The 20,978-nt window shown below is 33.9% G+C and overlaps 1 protein-coding gene across 5 annotated transcripts in view; it reads right to left on the bottom strand.

The window, feature by feature from the left end:
* Positions 1–20,978, bottom strand: part of LOC6032431 (uncharacterized protein PB18E9.04c) — a 265,877-nt gene that overhangs the window by 140,571 nt on the left and 104,328 nt on the right. For all 5 annotated transcript variants that reach the window (XM_038250173.1, XM_038250172.1, XM_038250176.1 and 2 more), the window contains exon 3: positions 12,453–12,639. In XM_038250173.1, the coding sequence (XP_038106101.1) occupies positions 12,453–12,493 (41 nt within the window). In that variant the 5' untranslated portion in view covers positions 12,494–12,639. The remainder of the gene's footprint in view (positions 1–12,452; positions 12,640–20,978) is intronic.

The following is a 20,978-nucleotide window of genomic DNA, read 5'->3' as shown; positions in this document are numbered from 1 at the left end:
GGGTTGCCAGATCTTCAATGTTGTAGATTCGTTGGAAAGGTCTTTCAATTACCTAACCAACGATGGGTCGGATGATGGATTCGGACATTGTTTACATACATTTAAATGAGATCGGGCTACAAAAAAAGTACATAAATATCACTTAAGTGGTTATAACTCGAGACAGGGTTGCCAGATCTTCAATGTTGTAGATTCGTTGGAAAGGTCTTTCAATTACCTAACCAACGATGGGTCGGATGATGGATCCGGACATCGTTTACATACATTTAAGTGAGATCCGGCTTCAAAAAAGTACATAAATATCACTTAAGTGGTTATAACTCGAGACAGCGTTGCCAGATCTTCAATGTTGTAGATTCGTTGGAAAGGTCTTTCAATTACCTGATCAACGATGGGTCGGATGGTGGTTCCGGACATTGTTTACATACATTTAAATGAGATCCGGCTACAAAAAAAGTACATTAATATCACTTAAGTGGTTTTAACTCGAGACAGGGTTGCCAGATCTTCAATATTGTAGATTCGATGGAAAAATCTTTCAATTACCTAACCAACGGTGGGTTGGATGATGGATCCGGACATCGTTTACATACATTTAAATGAGATCGGGCTACAAAAAAAGTACATAAATATCACTTAAGTGGTTATAACTCGAGACAGGGTTGCCAGATCTTCAATGTTGTAGATTCGATGGAAAAATCTTTCAATTACCTAACCAACGTTTACATACATTTAAGTGAGATACGGCTACAAAAAAAGTACATAAATATCACTTAAGTGGTTATAACTCGAGACAGGGTTGCCAGATCTTCAATGTTGTAGATTCGTTGGAAAGGTCTTTCAATTACCTAACCAACGATGTGTCGGATGATGGATCCGGACATAGTTTACATACATTTAAATGAGATCCGGCTACAAAAAAAGTACATAAATATCACTTAAGTGGTTATAACTCGAGACAGGGATGCCAGATCTTCAATGTTGTAGATTCGTTGGAAAGGTCTTTCAATTACCTAATCAACGATGGGTCGGATGATGGATCCGGACATCGTTTACATACATTTAAGTGAGATCCGGCTTCAAAAAAGTACATAAATATCACTTAAGTGGTTATAACTCGAGACAGGGTTACCAGATCTTCAATGTTGTAGATTCGTTGGAAAGGTCTTTCAATTACCTAACCAACGATGGGTCGGATGATGGATCCGGACATTGTTTACATACATTTAAGTGAGATCCGGCTTCAAAAAAGTACATAAATATCACTTAAGTGGTTATAACTCGAGACAGCGTTGCCAGATCTTCAATGTTGTAGATTCGATGGAAAGGTCTTTCAATTACTCAACCAACGATGGGTCGGATGATGGTTCCGGACATCGTTTACATACAATTAAGTGAGATCAGGCTTCAAAAAAGTACATAAATATCACTTAAGTGGTCATAACTCGAGACAGGGTTGCCAGATCTTCAATGTTGTAGATTCGTTGGAAAGGTCTTTCAATTACCTAACCAACGATGGGTCGGATGATGGATCCGGACATTGTTTACATACATTTAAATGAGATCTGGTTACAAAAAAGTACATAAATATCACTTAAGTGGTTATAACTCGAGACAGGGTTGCCAGATCTTTAATGTTTTGGACTCTTTAGAAAGGTCTTTCGAATACCTTACCAATGATAGGTCGGATGATGTATCCGGACATTGTTTACATACATTTAAGTGAGATCCGGCTACAAAAAAGTATATAAATATCACTTAAGTGGTTATAACTCGAGACAGGGTTGCCAGATCTTTAATGTTGTCGACTCGTTGGAAAGGTCCCTCGATTACCTAACCAACGATGTGTCGGATGAAGGATCCGGACATTGTTTACATACATTTAAATGAGATCCGGCTACAAAAAAGTACATAAATATCACTTAAGTGGTTATAACTCGAGACAGGGTTGCCAGATCTTTAATGTTGTGGACTCGTTGGAAAGGTCTTTCGATTACCTAACCAACGATGGATCGAATGAAGGATCCGGACATTGTTTACATACATTTAAATGAGATCCGGCTACAAAAAAGTACGTAAATATCACTTAAGTGGTTATAACTTGAGACAGGGTTGCCAGATCTTCAATGTTTTGGACTCGTTAGAAAGGTCTTTTGATTACCTTACCAAAGATAGGTCGGATGATATATCCGGACATTGTTTACATACATTTAAATGAGATCCGGCTACAAAAAAGTACATAAATATCACTTAAGTGGTTATAACTCGAGACAGGGTTGCCAGATCTTCAATGTTGTGGACTCGTTGGAAAGGTCTCTTGATTACCTAACCAACGATGGGTCGGATGATGGATCCGGACATTGTTTACATACATTTGAGTGAGATCCGGCTACAAAAAAGTACATAAATATCACTTAAGTGGTCATAACTCGAGACAGGGTTGCCAGATCTTCAATGTTTTAGATTCGTTGGAAAGGTCTTTCGATTACCTAACCAACGATGGGTCGGATGAAGGATCCGGACATTGTTTATATACATTTAAATGAGATCCGGCTACAAAAAAGTACATAAATATCACTTAAGTGGTTATAACTCGAGACAGGGTTGCCAGATCTTTAATGTTGTGGACTCGTTGGAAAGGTCTTTCGATTACCTAACCAACGATGGATCGAATGAAGGATCCGGACATTGTTTACATACATTTAAATGAGATCCGGCTACAAAAAAGTACGTAAATATCACTTAAGTGGTTATAACTTGAGACAGGGTTGCCAGATCTTCAATGTTTTGGACTCGTTAGAAAGGTCTTTTGATTACCTTACCAAAGATAGGTCGGATGATATATCCGGACATTGTTTACATACATTTAAATGAGATCCGGCTACAAAAAAGTACATAAATATCACTTAAGTGGTTATAACTCGAGACAGGGTTGCCAGATCTTCAATGTTGTGGACTCGTTGGAAAGGTCTCTTGATTACCTAACCAACGATGGGTCGGATGATGGATCCGGACATTGTTTACATACATTTGAGTGAGATCCGGCTACAAAAAAGTACATAAATATCACTTAAGTGGTTATAACTCGAGACAGCGTTGCCAGATCTTCAATGTTGTAGATTCGTTGGAAAGGTCTTTCAATTACCTGATCAACGATGGGTCGGATGGTGGTTCCGGACATTGTTTACATACATTTAAATGAGATCCGGCTACAAAAAAAGTACATTAATATCACTTAAGTGGTTTTAACTCGAGACAGGGTTGCCAGATCTTCAATGTTGTAGATTCGATGGAAAAATCTTTCAATTACCTAACCAACGGTGGGTTGGATGATGGATCCGGACATCGTTTACATACATTTAAATGAGATCGGGCTACAAAAAAGTACATAAATATCACTTAAGTGGTTATAACTCGAGACAGGGTTGCCAGATCTTCAATGTTGTAGATTCGATGGAAAAATCTTTCAATTACCTAACCAACGTTTACATACATTTAAGTGAGATACGGCTACAAAAAAAGTACATAAATATCACTTAAGTGGTTATAACTCGAGACAGGGTTGCCAGATCTTCAATGTTGTAGATTCGTTGGAAAGGTCTTTCAATTACCTAACCAACGATGTGTCGGATGATGGATCCGGACATAGTTTACATACATTTAAATGAGATCTGGCTACAAAAAAAGTACATAAATATCACTTAAGTGGTTATAACTCGAGACAGGGATGCCAGATCTTCAATGTTGTAGATTCGTTGGAAAGGTCTTTCAATTACCTAATCAACGATGGGTCGGATGATGGATCCGGACATCGTTTACATACATTTAAGTGAGATCCGGCTTCAAAAAAGTACATAAATATCACTTAAGTGGTTATAACTCGAGACAGGGTTACCAGATCTTCAATGTTGTAGATTCGTTGGAAAGGTCTTTCAATTACCTAACCAACGATGGGTCGGATGATGGATCCGGACATTGTTTACATACATTTAAGTGAGATCCGGCTTCAAAAAAGTACATAAATATCACTTAAGTGGTTATAACTCGAGACAGCGTTGCCAGATCTTCAATGTTGTAGATTCGATGGAAAGGTCTTTCAATTACTCAACCAACGATGGGTCGGATGATGGTTCCGGACATCGTTTACATACAATTAAGTGAGATCAGGCTTCAAAAAAGTACATAAATATCACTTAAGTGGTCATAACTCGAGACAGGGTTGCCAGATCTTCAATGTTGTAGATTCGTTGGAAAGGTCTTTCAATTACCTAACCAACGATGGGTCGGATGATGGATCCGGACATTGTTTACATACATTTAAATGAGATCTGGTTACAAAAAAGTACATAAATATCACTTAAGTGGTTATAACTCGAGACAGGGTTGCCAGATCTTTAATGTTTTGGACTCTTTAGAAAGGTCTTTCGAATACCTTACCAATGATAGGTCGGATGATGTATCCGGACATTGTTTACATACATTTAAGTGAGATCCGGCTACAAAAAAGTATATAAATATCACTTAAGTGGTTATAACTCGAGACAGGGTTGCCAGATCTTTAATGTTGTGGACTCGTTGGAAAGGTCTTTCGATTACCTAACCAACGATGGATCGAATGAAGGATCCGGACATTGTTTACATACATTTAAATGAGATCCGGCTACAATAAAGTACATAAATATCACTTAAGTGGTTATAACTCGAGACAGGGTTGCCAGATCTTCAATGTTGTGGACTCGTTGGAAAGGTCTTTCAATTACCTAACTAACGATGTATAACATGATGATGTTTGGTTCAGTTTACTGCCATTTATTCAACATCCAAAAAAATGCGAAAACATATTTTTATACATAACTTTTGAACTACTTATCGAAACTTCAAACAATTCAATAGCACCGTATGGGACCCTAAACCAAGTCGAATGCGACTGGTTTGGTCAAAATCGGTTCAGCCAGTGCTGAGAAAACTGAGTGACATTATTGGTCACATACACACACACATACACACACACATACACACACACATACACACAGACATTTGTTCAGTTTTCGATTCTGAGTCGAAATGTATACATGAAGGTGGGTTTTCGAGCTTTTAATAAAAAGTTCAATTTTAGAGCAGGATTATAGCCTTACCTCAGTGAGGAAGGCAAAAATACAAAAAATAAATTTGGTCGAAACCGGCCGATTTCGTAGAGAAATGCTCAAATACACTACAATTGTTAAAGAAAATTTGAAACTTTTGAATAATTCTGTATTAAAACTAAATTTTTGGGGCTTGAGAATTCTCGGGGGTTTGAAAATTTAACGCTCGATTCCCGGGAAATAGAAAATGTCGAGAATTGACTCTTTCTAGACAGGCACTATGTTTTTTTCAATAAGAAAAAAAAAATGAAACTTTTTTCAATTCCGTTTTGAAACTACTTACTTTTCTATCATTCAATTATTACAAAATGACCTAGTTCGCATCACCAATAACGGAAGTGTTGCCCCTTTAAATTAGATTTTTTTCAATAATACGTTTATTTCCTTGTTTTATTGATATTTGCCGTCAAAATAAGTGTTAAACTTCTCGACGTTATTGAAAAGTATTTCTTTTCGATACAAGTAATGAAAAGTTTAATTTTCTGAACTCAAATGGATTCTGAAAGATATTTTTAGTTTCAGTGGTGAAAAAAAAAACCTTTTCGTCATTTGAAATAACCGGAAAATATCGAAAAGGATCGCCCGCTTGGAATTTTTGTGTTTTATTCATGGAACTCTTTGTTTCTTCATAAGCTGAATCAATCAAATCGAAAATCTCTATTTTGTAATTGGGCAGAGACTAGCAAGCTTACCATTGTTTTAAGCTCAATTTAGCCACCAAATTAATCAAATTTGAATTGCACTTCGAGCAGAATGACAACAGTTTATTGCTTTACAGGTTCTGGCGAACCGTTGAAAAGATTCCTCCCGCTAATAGGCACTCCAAGTTCGTTCTTCTGGAGAACATTATACCTCTGCTCCGTTGCTGTTTGGCTCGTGACCTGGTGCAGCATAAATTGCACTTTTCTCAAATTACTACAATTTTCCGCATCTAATGGTCGGCGACGACGACGACTACGTTGGCGTTCGACCTGCAAAGTGAGCTCAGTCCCAGCAGGGTCGGAGGAGCTGCTACCAACGATAGTTCAAACCGACAACCAGCAGCAGCAGCCTCTGCAGCAATAGATCGCATGACTGAAGCAATCACCACGGGGGCTGTTTGGGTGTACTTTAAGTGTTGTATTGCAAGTCAGTATCGAGAGCAGGAAAAAAAAAGTCGAAAAAAGGTTTACGGTCTGATATCGATTTATGTGTATCGCAGGGTTAGCTTGTATTGCCCAAACGACGACCGACGTCGACGGCGCTAATGTTTCACTAGCGAATTGTAATCAATACGTCTGAAGTGGTTGGAACATAGTTTTTCCTTTTTGCGAAGTGTTCTACTTCAATGTCCCACACGCGCCGGTTGCCGGCCGGCTTGTGCTACTAGTTTTCCAACCCTCAAACCACACCTCCCTTGTCATGTATCTCTGTTGCGCAGTTCTCTGGGATTGACAGTTATAAAATTTTTAGCTTAGACTATGCCGTTGCAAATATTTTAGAAAGTTTATGTCGCCCCCTTCAAAATTGGTCTAAAAAATCAGGGGGCAAACCATTTTTTTTCAAAAAACTTAAAACTTTTAAAGAAAATAGAAGTCTAACCAACTGAAAACAATTTGAAATGCATTTTCCTGAATTAAACATCATATTCAACATGTATGCGATCGATCAAAAATATTTTAATTTTTGTGGATTTCCAAGGTACAGCACCTCAAAATGTTTTTATTTGGCGAAAAAAAATCTCTTCAATACTTGGATATTTTAAAAACTAATGATTGCCAAACAACTGGGCAGGTCTAAAATGCCTCTTGACTTTGGCCAGAGTCGAGGGACATAAATTTCAAAAAATATTTGTAACGGTCTGAAGTCTTCAAAAATATCTTTAATTGGCTTATTCAAAATTCGTTCGTAAGATATCTATTATTGAACCAAAATGTATCCAAACAAAATAAAGGCATTGTAAAAAAAACGTTTCTCCAGAGAACTGCTCAGCTGCTACCAGACAGACGGATGGATATCGACTTTATAATTAATGGTTTTTGCCGAGCTGCCACACATAAATCCGTGGAGCTGCCAGTTTTCCCTCGTCGCTCGATTCTATCTAACGAGACAGCGATTTCCCGTCTGGCGTTAATATTGCGTTGATAATTTTTTTTCCCTGCCGAGTGTCCCACTTTGTCACGCGGTGTTATCTGCAGCAGCGTGCAGGGCAAAAGTGTAGGGAGATATTATCGTCGTCTGCGGAATACGACACAGTCATTAGCATGTGTTTATGGCAATAAGATGCACGTTTTGCAAGTGGATTGAACATTTGAAAGCCTGCCGACTTATGTCGTCAGATGGGGTGAATTGATAGAATTATGCAGTCTGCTTTTGAATTTTGGAATGGATATTTCTAAAACTGGTTTATGCCAAAGAGTCCTAATATTTGAAATTAAGTAGATTTTTTTAAGTTTTTAGAAGATCCCCAAAATCAATATTACATACTTTTAAAACATGTGTGCTGTACACTGTTTAATGTTTATATATGCGTTTTCAGTTAAATAAAGACTTTTAAATACTTAAACAAATTTTGATTTTTGGTACAACAGATCAGTTAAAAACGTAAAAGTTCAGGAAAACGATAGATAAAAACTATAAATATATGCTGTATCAGCCTAAAATTAAAATATAAATAAAAAATTAAAACAGATTTAAGAAGACAACAAAATTAAAGGCTGTCAAATATTATATGTCTTTTCAGCATTTGAAATTTTATGAGAGTTATCTAAAAAAATGAATGTAAATAATTAAAGTTTTTATGCATCCTCTTTATTAACTGCCCAAGTGTGCAACTTATAATGAATAATATAAAGATTAAAAATGATACTTAATCCACCTTCACCATTCAGTTTTTAAATAGCTGGCTAAATTTGAACCTGACATGAGCGTGCGGGCCAAATGTGGCGAATTGTTCATAAAAATTTTAAATACACCTCTCATTTGGAGTTTCTTAATATTTTCAAGTATTTTGTTAACATTTTCGACATAAGAAAATATATTATACCATTTCAGATATTTTTGGAACGGAGTTTATTTTAATTTAAACTTTAATGAAAATAAAAAAATGTTTTTTTTTGTAATGCTCTTGTGTTTTTATTGAAATTCTTTAGTTTATTGAACAAATATTTAAAGGGGTGACATAAACTTTGAAAATCCAATGTAAGTGCGTCATTTTAAATAAAGTGTAATTATGCTAAATCGTTGTGAAAGGATTTTCCAACAATCATCCCACCGATTTAAATTTTGCTCTGCCTGAATAAAATTACTCAGATTAATAATTCAAATGCCAGGAGTTCGAATCTCGGCAGGTGAAAGTTTTATAACCAAATCCAAATCCATGAAAATTTTCTCGGAATTTACGATTATTAGGTACTCACAATCTAAAATGCAAAATTGTTTCAATGAGATAGAATTTTTTGCAAAAATATTTTTATCGTATAATTGAGATAAAAATTAGGATTATAACTCAAAAAATATCAAAAAAATAAATTCAATCATCATTTCATAAAAAAAAACACTTTACAGTTGGGTCAAAGGGCCATTTTACGTGATTAGGGCTGGTGATTTTTCGCGATTTCACGAAAGCCGCTTAATCCGTGAATTTCAAACCGTGGCCGTTAAATTTGGGAAATACCGTTAAATGTCGCGAATGTTCACATATTCAATTGATATATCGCTACTCAGTGCATTTACAAATAAAGAAGTTTTTCATATCAGATCTAAAATTATTTTTTGAAAATTTCTTTATTCCACAAAACTCCAAACAGATTTTTAAAGAACATTAATCAGCTCTGAAATAAAACGCAAAAAAGCTTTTTTTTTGTAAATTTAATTAATCAACCATATTGAACAACGATGAACAAATTGCATTTTAATATTCTGAATGTAAATAATGTGTTTTAATCAAATTGATTAGTAAAACAATAAATATATTTACATATATTACCATTTTGCAATGTATTATATTTTTTCTTGAATTATCATTAAATTACTGAAATTATTCTATTGTTGAAATCAAGGAAAGCAAAAAAAACCCTTTGAATTAGAGGTTCAGGGCGTGCTTCGTTTTGGTGGTATTTAAGCATATAAACTTTATAAAATCTCAGTAAAATTAAAACACCTGAATCATAAATTCTTGACTGTTTTTAATTAGGTCCTGAGCAATTCTCTACAAAATCGGTCTTTTTTCTTAAATTTTAATTTTTGTATTTTTTTATCCGACTGAAACTTTTTTGGTGCCTTCGGTATGCCCAAAGAAGCCATTTTGCATCATTAGTTTGTCCATATAATTTTCCATACAAATTTCGCAAAAATGATGTATGAAAATTCAAAAATCTGTATCTTTTGAAGGAATTTTTTGATCGATTTGGTGTCTATGGCAAAGTTGTAGGTATGGATACGGACTACACTGGAAAAAATTATACACGGTAAAAAAAAGTAGTTTTTTTATTTAATTTTTATCACTAAAATTTGATTTGCAAAAAAAAACTATTTTTATTTTTTTTATTTTTTGATATGTTTTAGAGGACATAAAATGCCAACTTTTCAGAAATTTCCAGGTTGTGCAAAAAATCATTGACCGAGTTATGAATTTTTTCTCAACTTCATATTTCGATGTAAAATCAAATTTGCAATCAAAAAGTACTTTAGTAAAATTTTGATAAAGTGCACCGTTTTTAAGTTAATTCCATATTTAGGTGACTTTTTTGAAAATAGTCGCAGTTTTTCATTTTTTTAAATTAGTGCACATGTTTGCACACTTTTGAAAAAAATATTTTTGAAAAGCTTAGAAAATTCTCTATATTTTGCTTCTTCGGGCTTTGTTGATACGACCTTTAGTTGCTGAGATATTGCCAGCCCATCATTTTTTAATGTCGATATCTCAGCAACTAATGGTCCGATTTTCAATGTTAATATATGAAACTTTTGTGAAATTTTTCGATCTTTTCGAAAACATTATTTTCAAAATTTTCAAATCAAGACTGACATTTTAAAAGGGCGTAATATTGAATGTTTGGCCCTTTTGAAACGTTAGTCTTGATTTGAAGTAATGTTTTCGAAAAGATCGGAAAATTTCACAAATGTTTAATAGATTAACATTGAAAATTGGATCATTAGTTGCTGAGATATCGACATTAAAAAATGGTGGGCTGTTTGGGTGAGACTTAGAAAACATCAATTTTCCTCTTTTTAAATCTTTGCGTTGCAATATCTCAGCAACTAAAGGTCGTATCAACAAAGTCCGAAGAAGCAAAATATAGAGAATTTTCTCAGCCTTTCAAAAATATTTTTTCAAAAAGTGTGCACTAATTTAAAAAAATGAAAAACTGCGACTATTTTCAAAAAAGTCACCTAAATATGGATTTAACTTGAAAACGGTGCACTTTATCAAAATTTTACTAAGGCCGATGCAAATATTTAAAAAAGTTTTGTCCCTCGGCCCTGGCCGAGGTCAAGGGGGGGGGCAAAAAAATAAATAAATATAAAAATTTAAATAACAAGCCATAGTCTTCACATTTAAATGAAAAAAGTAATTTAAAATGCATTTTACACTAGTTCAGTTGTTTTGCAATCATTAGTTTTCAAAAAATCTAAGATCTGACAAAAACAAAAATTGTATCGAAAAAAAAGATTTTGCATCGAAAGTTTTCAAAAAATCATAAGATTTTTTAATAAACCCAAACATGCTAAAAATGATTTTAAACGCAGGAGAATGTATTTTAATTTGATTTCAGCTGGTTGCACTTGAATTTTCATTGAAATTTTGAAGTTTATTGTAAACATATTTTTTGCCCCTGATTTTCGGGCCAATTTTGAAGGGGGTGACAAAACTTTTAAAAATATTTGTACCAGCCTAAAGTACTTTTTGATTGCAAATTTGATTTTACATCAAAAAATAAAGTTGAAAAATTTTTGCGACCAGTTTTTCGATTTTTTGAAAAAATAAGTATTGATTAAAAAATTCATAACTCGGTCAATGATTTTGTGCACAACCTGGAAATTTCTGAAAAGTTGGCATTTTATGTTCTCTAAAACACATCAAAAAATAAAAAAATAAAAATAGTTTTTTTTTGCAAATCAAGTTTTGGTGATAAAAAGTTAAATAAAAAATCACCAAATTTTTTTTACCGTGTGTAATTTTTTTCCACTGTAGTCCGTATCTATACCTACAACTTTGCCGAAGACACCAAATCGATCAAAAGATACAGATTTTTGAATTTTCATACATCATTTTTGTATGGACAGCTGCGAAATTTGTATGGAAAATTATATGGACAAACTAATGATGCAAAATGGCTTCTTTGGGCATACCGAAGGTACCAAAATAGTTTCAGTCGGATTAAAAAATACAAAAAAAATCGAATGACCGAAATCCTAGAGAACTGTACTCCTATAAACAAATGTTAACGTTGAGTGTACCCCTTTCACACCTTATGTCAATGTTCATTGGAGTAAGCGGAATGCACTGAATGTTTACATTTGTTTGTAAGACCTAATAAAAAAATGTAGAATTCGAGATTTCCAAAAAAGTGTCCACGTTGTTTATGGATGTTCCTTTTGTATGTTTTTCATAAACAAAATCGTCAGTTTTAGATCTTTGTATTTATTTTAAATCAAAATTTCAAAATCGGGTTTCGTCATGCACACGGGATATGTCTTGAGAGACTTCACCACAAATTTCAGCCAATTTGGTCCGTCCCATCTCGAGATATCGTGGCTCCCGTAAATAAAGTTGGTGATTAAAGAAAAACGTTCACAAATTCGCTTTGCACATGGCAAAATTGTAAACTTAAATTGTCTCTTACTCACATCAGTCATGAAATTTTCATACTTTCAGGAGTGATTGAAAATAATCTTTTTAGTGAATTTACCCTATCGATAGTATAATAATGTGATGAAGACACCAACCACTTTAAGGTGAATTAAATATGTTTTTTTGAATAATACTCTAAATAAATTTTTGAAGGAACATTTTAAATGTTCAAGGGTCCATAAATGATACTGGGAAATATTTTTTCGACCAAACATATCGAAATAGTTTGAACGCTTTAAGTTTTGATAGAAAATAACCAATCAAAAACTGTATGCGGCTGCTCTAAACAGACAGACCGACAAAAGTCATCGAATTAAAGTTGGCAAAATTCAATCCTCCAAGTTGTGTATTCATTTAATTAGACGTTTAACTTTTTACCCGTGGACCCGTGGACCAACCAGTAGAAAAGTGGAAGAAGGAGGACGCGCCAATCGAAAAGTTATTAATTGCGCAAGCAACAAAATTGTACTCACTCTGTTTTGATTCCATTCTGGAGCGAATCAGCTTTTGCCATCGCTGATTCGGGGGTGGGCTTCGGGACGGTTTATCGTCGTCCCGTGATTGCCGTGATGTTGTTGTTTTTGTCGTTTTCCGCCGCCAGTTCCGGAGCCTGCCTGCCTGCCTTCCCCACCAAACTCCTCGCGGAAGAAACTTGCGGTCCTGGAGAGGAGGAAGAAACGTAAATAAAAACAATTTGATGAGTGCGAGGAGAGGCCAAAGTTAGGATCTGGATTTTATTCGCTGGCGTGGACCCAGATGGGAAAACGAGGAAACAATATGGCACCGATAATTTATTGATAAGATTGAATTTACTGGGGCACACATTTTGACCGGTAAATAATAAATTGCTACAATGATGCTTATTATGGATTTACGATGTTACACGTAATGTTGGTTTGGCTCGTGGCAATTTCGAGTTTCGATGCTGTATTTTTTTTCTGAAACGAACATCATCAATATGCGGAAAAAATGTCGAAGTTGAAACATCTTTTGGAAACAATTCCCTTACTGTTTTTTCGCCATTTATTATGTTTTACATGACACAACTTGATTGGATGAAAAATGTGCATGATCAAAAATATTTTCAACTTTTTAATGTAATCATGACTGTGGCTGTTACCTGAGTGATGAATAGAGAGAATGCGTAACGTGATTTTCGAATGATCCCGCTTTGTTTACATCTTCAAAGTAGGAGGCTGTTTAGGCACAAGCATGACTTTTATTTGCTGTTTTTTGATAACTGGAGTTTTTTTTAAAAGGTCCAATAAACCAAATTTTCAGTTTTTGCTTTTTGGGTGTATTTTTAATACCCATGACTCAATGTGGTTTCAAAAACACCCAAAAAGCAAAAACTGGAAATTTGGTTTATTGGACCTTTTCATAAAAAAAAACTCCAGATAAGTAGTATGTGTTTTATTTTGTCTGGTTTTAATATTTATTTTTTATTTAGTTTCAACAATAGACACAAAATGTTATTTCTCATAAATAAATTTTGCTGGTCCTCATAAAACTTTGAATACGAAGCGCCACCAATGTTGATTCAAATCAAGCTCATATTTAGAAGTCAATTTTGTAATATCCTACCAAGCGTTCATGAAATTTGACACTTTGTTCGTCATTCTCAATTTCATGAAAGCTTGATCACGATTTTGGGAATTCATTTTGCTCCGTGCAATATCCATCCTATTAAAAAATATTGTGATTATCGAACAAAAATTAGAAAACTGTTCAAAAAGTTGCTTACGAAAAAGTAACTTATTGTTTTAATCTCAGTACAAATCATTACCAAAATCACATCGTACTGATTTGTAATCATCTTACTGTAAAATATGTTAGAATAAAACTGAATTACCACTTTTCCACTTCCAAATAAATGTGGCTGTGAGTTTCCTCACACTCAAAAGCTTTCCCAGCAAGCAAATTACCGTAATGAAATAAACAACAGACCTCTCGTCCTTTCGACGAGGCCAGGCCAGCTTTCAACGCCACCGATCCCACATCCCGGGAAAGGGTTCGACCCCCCCTGAAAATGGTCCAACTGACCTTGCCCGGATGTCAGGGACAATCTGGTTTGGGCTTATCTGAAAATCACTGCTCCGTTGACTGCCACCGAGAACACCAGTGCCAGTGGACTGTCCTTTCGGCACACTTTCGGCCATGGTGTGAACCTGTTGAGATTCTATTTTCGGGACACACAAGCCAGGGGGATGACAGGAAAATAAATAAATCAAAGAACCTTGACACGGTACCTACGTAAGATTTATTTTCGGGGGCCTCTGAGGAAAGGACAGGTGAGTGTGTTTGGATTTCGTTTATTTTGGGTAGCGATTACAATTGAACGGTGGAAGTGTGGAAGCTTGTTTTTGCTGCCATTTATAGGGCAGCTTATGTGACGCGAAAAGTGTATATCAATCCTGAAAGACCGCGGCCAAAAAGGATTGACATTGGGCACAGGAATGTCAAATAAAAACAGTTATCCTACTTCTTGTGTGCTCTTTTTGAGTGAGTGAAATTAAATTCTTTGGCAGTCTTTTGTCCCTCACTGTTGACGGTTGGGATTTTCTTTTTATAGCGTCAAATTAGACACACTTTACAGGGGGAGCTTTTCTCGTGAGGGGGTGGAATGCTACGGCAGATGGATAATTTGACTAGACTTTTTTGTCCTGCAGCTTACCGTAACTAAATCGAGAAGGTTAAACTGGAAAAGGGTCCAGGTACCTTTTGTTTAGCCAGATACAACTTTTTTTTGCCATAGAGAAAAGGTTTGAAAACGTGAGTAAAATTGATATTCGTGTAATTTGATTCAAATGAAGAGCAACGTTTCGTTAGTGTTTGACTTTTTTTAAATAAAGATAAATTTATTATTTTAATCGCATACGAAGTTTAGCTAATTTAATTAATTATGGTGAATTACATTTAAATTTCTATCGAAAGCATCTTATTGAACCGTGCATCTAATGTTGCCATATCAGCACTTTTACGTTCAATTACAGCTTATAAAAAGTGTTTTCAACTGAAATCGAGTGATTAATAGCTCAATAGGAGGTGAGCAAGCATGTTTCTATATATAGTTTTACAAAAAAAGTTGGTTAAATAGTGATAATCAGCTAATTGGACGATTTTAGGAGCGAGTGCTTAACCTGCCAAACAAAAGCTTTAAAATAATTCTTTGGAAATAGAGCGTCCAATTTACCGGGGTTATAAAATTCCCGGAAACGGGATTTTTTTACAAATTTTCCGGGAAATCCCGGGAATTCCCGGAAAATTTGATTCTGACTATTATTTTGCAACAATATTGTAAAGAATTTCAATAGCAATGATTTAAATAAGCGTGAGGATCAATTAATGCCATTACTGCTTTTAAAAACATACAAATTCAAGAAAATATATAAATTTTCTTAATTTTTTAGCTGTCTTCGTAAAAAATCTCAAAAAATAATTATAAGTATTTTTTTTGTTAAGAAATATGTATTATTATTTTAATTGCATTGTTTGGACAGTGCGTAAAATGATACCATGCTCCAAAACCATAAAATTAGTCTTTGTGACCAGTGAGAGAATATAATAAAGAGATAAGCATTGAATTCGCCTAAAAATCATCTTTTTACATAACATACCTTTTTTATGCAATCACCAATTTTTTAATGATAGACTTTGGTTAAAATTATGTTCAAAGCAAATATGTAGTTAAGTTATTTCATATTTAAACCTCTTACGCCCTTGGTAGCTGTAGTGCTCTAAAAATTAAACAAATTAACCTAATTCTTCTAGCACAACCCTTTTGAGACATTCAATGATACCAATTCAATTATCCTCCAATTTGGTAATAGTAAACAAAAACGTAGAAAAACTTAATTTTGATCTTTTCGGGAAGGGGTTCATTTTTTTACTTGATATTACAACAATTTTCCTCTATAATCTTATAATCTTTTTTTAAATTCCATAATATCGTAATTTTTGTTGCCCAACAGATAAACAAGATCTATTTACAGTTGTGATTGCTGAAGAAATTAATATCATCTGAAACAAACATTGAAAGGAAATTTTTTAGACTGATTTTTTAACTGATAGGTTCAATAAGAATAGTGAATTTTTCAATTCACTTTACTGTTATTAACTTATTGAACTTATCTGTGAGTTGAGTTCTTTCACTATTTCTTTTTATTTAAAAAATAGCAACAAGTTAAGACAATGTATACTTTTGCTTAAATTTTGAGAATTCCCGGGAAATTTACAAATTTCCCGGGAAACGACAAATATTTTTTTTGGGAAATCCCGGGAATTCCCGGGAGTTTTCTTTCCAGGACAGAAAATTGGACGCTCTATACTGGAATTAGAATTTTGATGAAAAATAGAATTGCATGTTTTATATTAAACATATTAAAAAAAAAGTTATATTCATTCAGATTTATTCAGTCATTCAGTTACAAATATTATTGAGATCCCAATATTTTACAACATATTTTTACATCACTACTGCCAACCGAGGAAATTTGAACTACAGTCTGAAAACATAAGAGAGGTTTTAGATCAATACATTTCGAAAATGGTGTACCAATTGATTTGTTCTGTTTCTGTTTTAAACGTAATCAATAAAAAATCTAATTATCATGCAACACAAATGCCATAAACAGCTGCCTTAATTCGTTCCTTTTGTCCTGATTTACTTCAAATTTCGGTGTTTGATGAAAAATAATCAAATATGATTTTTTTTAAAGGTTTAAAACCTTAAATTTACGTAAATGTAATACCAAGTCGTTTTTAAAAATAATTAAAATCTTTTAGAGGATATTTTAAGCGCTCACATTTAGCGGATGTGTAAATTACAACATTTTGCGGATTAAATTTTAACAATTTCCCCTACGTAAGAATATGTCGAATACAAATATGCATGCTTCAAAATTCTTATGGATTACTAAGTATTTCAATGGTTTATCTATTTCCACCACCAAATCTGAATTTCCAGACCAAAATTTATTTTTTTCAATTTCGGGAATTCCCGGGCCAACATATAAAAAAATCCCGGGATTCAGGAACTCAGGTTTTGGAAAAATCCCGGGAATTTTGTGAAAAAAGGTTTATTAATGTTATTGCCATTTCCATTGATAAACTTTGTCAACAATTGCAAATGAGCAATTCTCGCTGAAACCGTCCCACTAGATGCACATATTCTCAAATCGTTACGGCAATGTTCTAATTCGATTCAGCGCACCAAAAAACCATTAAAACAACCTTCGAACCAATGAAAATGTCAGCCGTTAGCCACCTGTAATAAAAAACTTGTATTGAACTATGGATTTTTTCGAAAAAATGCCCTAATTTGGAGAAATGATGTATTTTGGGAGATACATTACCAAACATCAAAAAGTTATATATCGTTGGAAAGGTAATCGCGAGGGCTTTCTATCGAACTTTGAAAAACATTTCAAAAATTATTTTTTCAAGGGTAATTTTAAGGGTTTTTGAGAAACTTACTCTTAATTTTGAATTTTGACCGTGTTCGCAACCACTTATCATTACGCAACCATTTTCATTCGAAAGATTGGAAGATTTTGCATAAAATCAACTTGAGAAAAGTAGTGTAATGAAATAGTTTTCGTATAGTTATTAACGGATGAAAGAAATTAGTAAAATTTCAGTTAAAAATAACCAAAGCTCAGACTTCAGAAATGAACCTAATTTACAGTCAAAACAAAGCAGGATTGTTTTTGAGCCGAATGTACAGTCATCTGATGAATCAAGATGAAAAGAAGAGGTCCTAGATGGGATCCTTGCGGAACCCCAGAGGTGACGTGAATTGATTCCGATAGTACATTTTGGAAGCGAACAATTTGTTCGCGCTTAGTCAAATATGACTTAAGCCATTCCAAAAGATTCGGTTGAATTCCAACTTTCTGCAGTTTGAAGATTAATAATGGTATGTCGATTCTGTCAAATGCTTTACTAAAGTCTGTGTAAATTGCTTCTACGAAATTGCGATTATGCATTGCATTCAGTGTAAAATTTACAAATTCTAAAAGGTTGGTGCTAGTAGAGCGGCCTTTAAAAAAGCCGTTCTGTTTACATGTGATGCGGTTTTTACTTGCTGAAAGATTTTTTCATTTATAATAGATTCGAAAAGTTTTGGAATGCAAGACAAAGGGCAATTCCGCGATAATTACGTATGTCTGATTTTGGGCCTGATTTGAAAATAGGCACCAAAAAAGACTTTTTCCATGTTTGTGGGAATTTTCCAGTATTTATTGACATGTTGAAGAGATAATGCAGTGGAAATGTCAATTCTTCTGCAAGGTTCTTTAGGAATGCAGGTGCTATTCCGTCGGGTCCTGGTCCTTTTGATGAGTCTAAGTCCTTCAATGCCTGGCCTACTTCCGTTTCTGACAAAGAATTGACTGAGACGTCATTTGGAAATTCTGGTATGTATGAAAAATAGACGCGGTCGCGGTCTTCTTCGGAAAATGAGGTGTATACTTCTTTGAAAAATTTTGAAAAAAGATTGCAAATTTCTTTTGAGTTACTGCCTACATTTTCGTCCAGTTGCATTTGCGATGGGAAGTTACTACTTTTGGATTTGGATTTTACGTAATTAAAGAAATTTTTCGGGCATGATTTGACTTCAGATTCGACTTTACTATTATATTCTTCGTTGGCAGAATTGAGTGCCGAAAAAAAAATGGTCGGAAATATTCAGATAATTCAGAAGATTTGTGTCATTTGTATTGTTTCTGTATAGTTTGTAGGCTTTTTGTTTTCTATTTTTTAAATTTCTTAGTTGTGGAGTGAACCACACTGGGTATTTATTGCCTGTGTTATTACGTCGTCTTCTTCTAGTAGGTACGGTTTCAGATGTTATAGTGTTAATTTCCGTATAGAATTTTCCTACTAATTCGTCGACATTTCCTTCATTATTAAATAAATTTTGCCAGTCAATTGCAAGTAGTTTACGTTTGGCTTCTACAAAGTTTGTTTTATTGTATTCCAGGACTTCTTCATATTCCCAGTCAATGGGCAAAGTGTTTTTATGGACATAAATAGAATATTCAATAGCTGTATGGAAGACTTCATTCTTCCAAAGGGGGGTTACAGATTCTTGTACATGAAAGTCTTCAATACAGTTACCCGAGCAGACGAAAATAACTTGGGAAGGTCAGTTTTTGATATTGTGAGAAGATCAAAATCCGTTATTGGGATGATCGGATTAGTTGTTAAAATAACAAATTTCAATAACAAAGATTTGTTCGAAAAATAACTCAAATTGTTATTGCTCTGTTATTGCAATAACATACTAATAACATAGAATCCAAAACAATAGAATAATAAGATTAGTTATTCTGAGCGATGGATGGGGAGCACTCCAATAACAAAAACTGTTATTTATATGGATTGATTGCATAACAAAAAGTGTTATTATTTTATCACATGGAAAGCTTTATCCCGAGCAAAAGTTTGTAACAGAAAAATAGCAAAATTAATGAAGCAAATTACTCCAAAAATAACGAAATAATATCACAGTCTGAATAAAATGTAACAGATTTGTAACAAGAAAAAATACCTGAAAATAAAATTATTAAAACTTAATTTAATTACTAAATTTTATGCCAGAATCAAAAAAAAAATTTTATTAGTTATTTGTTGATATCAAAATACCCCCTATTTATATCGTTCGTTCAACTAAGGTCAGAACGATTTCGATATGATACTAATACAACGGCTTTTTTATTTTTTACAAATTATACTTACGTCCCTCCGATTGTATATTCGATGTATATTGATAAAGACTGTGACGCCTGCAGAAGAGAAATTGGTACTAGCATGTTCGTCGAATCTCTGATAAATTCCAGCTCTTCACCGTTACCTAAAAATTAAAAAGTACCACAAAGTATCTTGTTTTTTTGTATATAATATTTAAAATACTTATCTGAAAGTTAAATTCCTCGTGATGACTTAGAAAGATGATTTGTGAAGAAGTTTAATGGTTGGAAATTATAAGAATTTTGCTGAAGATTCAAAGAAGAGTCTTTCTGCTGAAAGGAAAATGAAAGTTTAATTAGTTAGGACAAAGAGCATGTTCAAAATCCACCGGGAATTTACAATGAGATAAAGAAACGGCGTGTAATTCCATCTAGTACTTAATTTTGGCATATCAGCACTTCGACGTTCGATTACAGCTTCCAAAAACGTTTCCAGTACATATCATGCATTAAATAAATAAATAGGACATGAGCAAGCAAGTTTCTATTAAAACAATTGCAATTTTTTAGTGATGAGACTTTTCAAGTTGGACGGAATTTGGACCGAGTCCTTCAACCAGCCAAACATACGAAAATTTACCCTACTTTAGTATCGGTTGTAAAATGTTTTTCCTATTTTTTAATGGCTCAAACCCACAAGTGAAAAATAATAAAAAGTAATCATATTGATAGTTATCCAAAAGCAAGTCGAATTTGTTTCGTTATGTAAAGCAAACATTTAAGTGTTTTTACATAAACAATATTTTAATATACGACAATTCTTATATGTTTGGCAGGTTAAGCACTCGCTCCGAACTCTATCCAATTTTTTGATTTGTATTTTTCAAACATTATATTTTGTAAAACTTTTCATGAAAAAAAAAACTTGCTTGCTCACTTCCTGTTGAATTGTGTATTATTTTATTTCGTCTTTTTTAATAAGCAGTAATCGAAAGTAAACGGGCTGTTATGCTCTAAATGATTGCATAATCCATGGAAGATGAAAACAAAACACAGCAAGGATGGATGAGTGAATTAAAAACTGAAATGAAAGTGATAGCTTCACTTAGAGATAATATTTCAAAACTTACTTTGCTGTTGAACTGTCTTCGAATCTATCAAATCGATCATCTATGATTGATGTTGTTTCTGTGCCGTTGGAGTCGTGCTGATGCTCCCTGCAGAATCTGTGGATAGATTTGGGATCAAGATTATTTGATTGAAAATTAACATTACAAGCGGCGTATTTATTTCAAGCAAAACAGCGTA

Source organism: Culex quinquefasciatus, chromosome 2, assembly GCF_015732765.1.
Source record: "Culex quinquefasciatus strain JHB chromosome 2, VPISU_Cqui_1.0_pri_paternal, whole genome shotgun sequence".
In the NCBI taxonomy this organism is placed as follows: Eukaryota; Metazoa; Arthropoda; class Insecta; order Diptera; family Culicidae; genus Culex; species Culex quinquefasciatus.
Note: the sequence above shows the minus strand (reverse complement) of the source record. Positions and strands in the feature narration are given on the sequence as shown.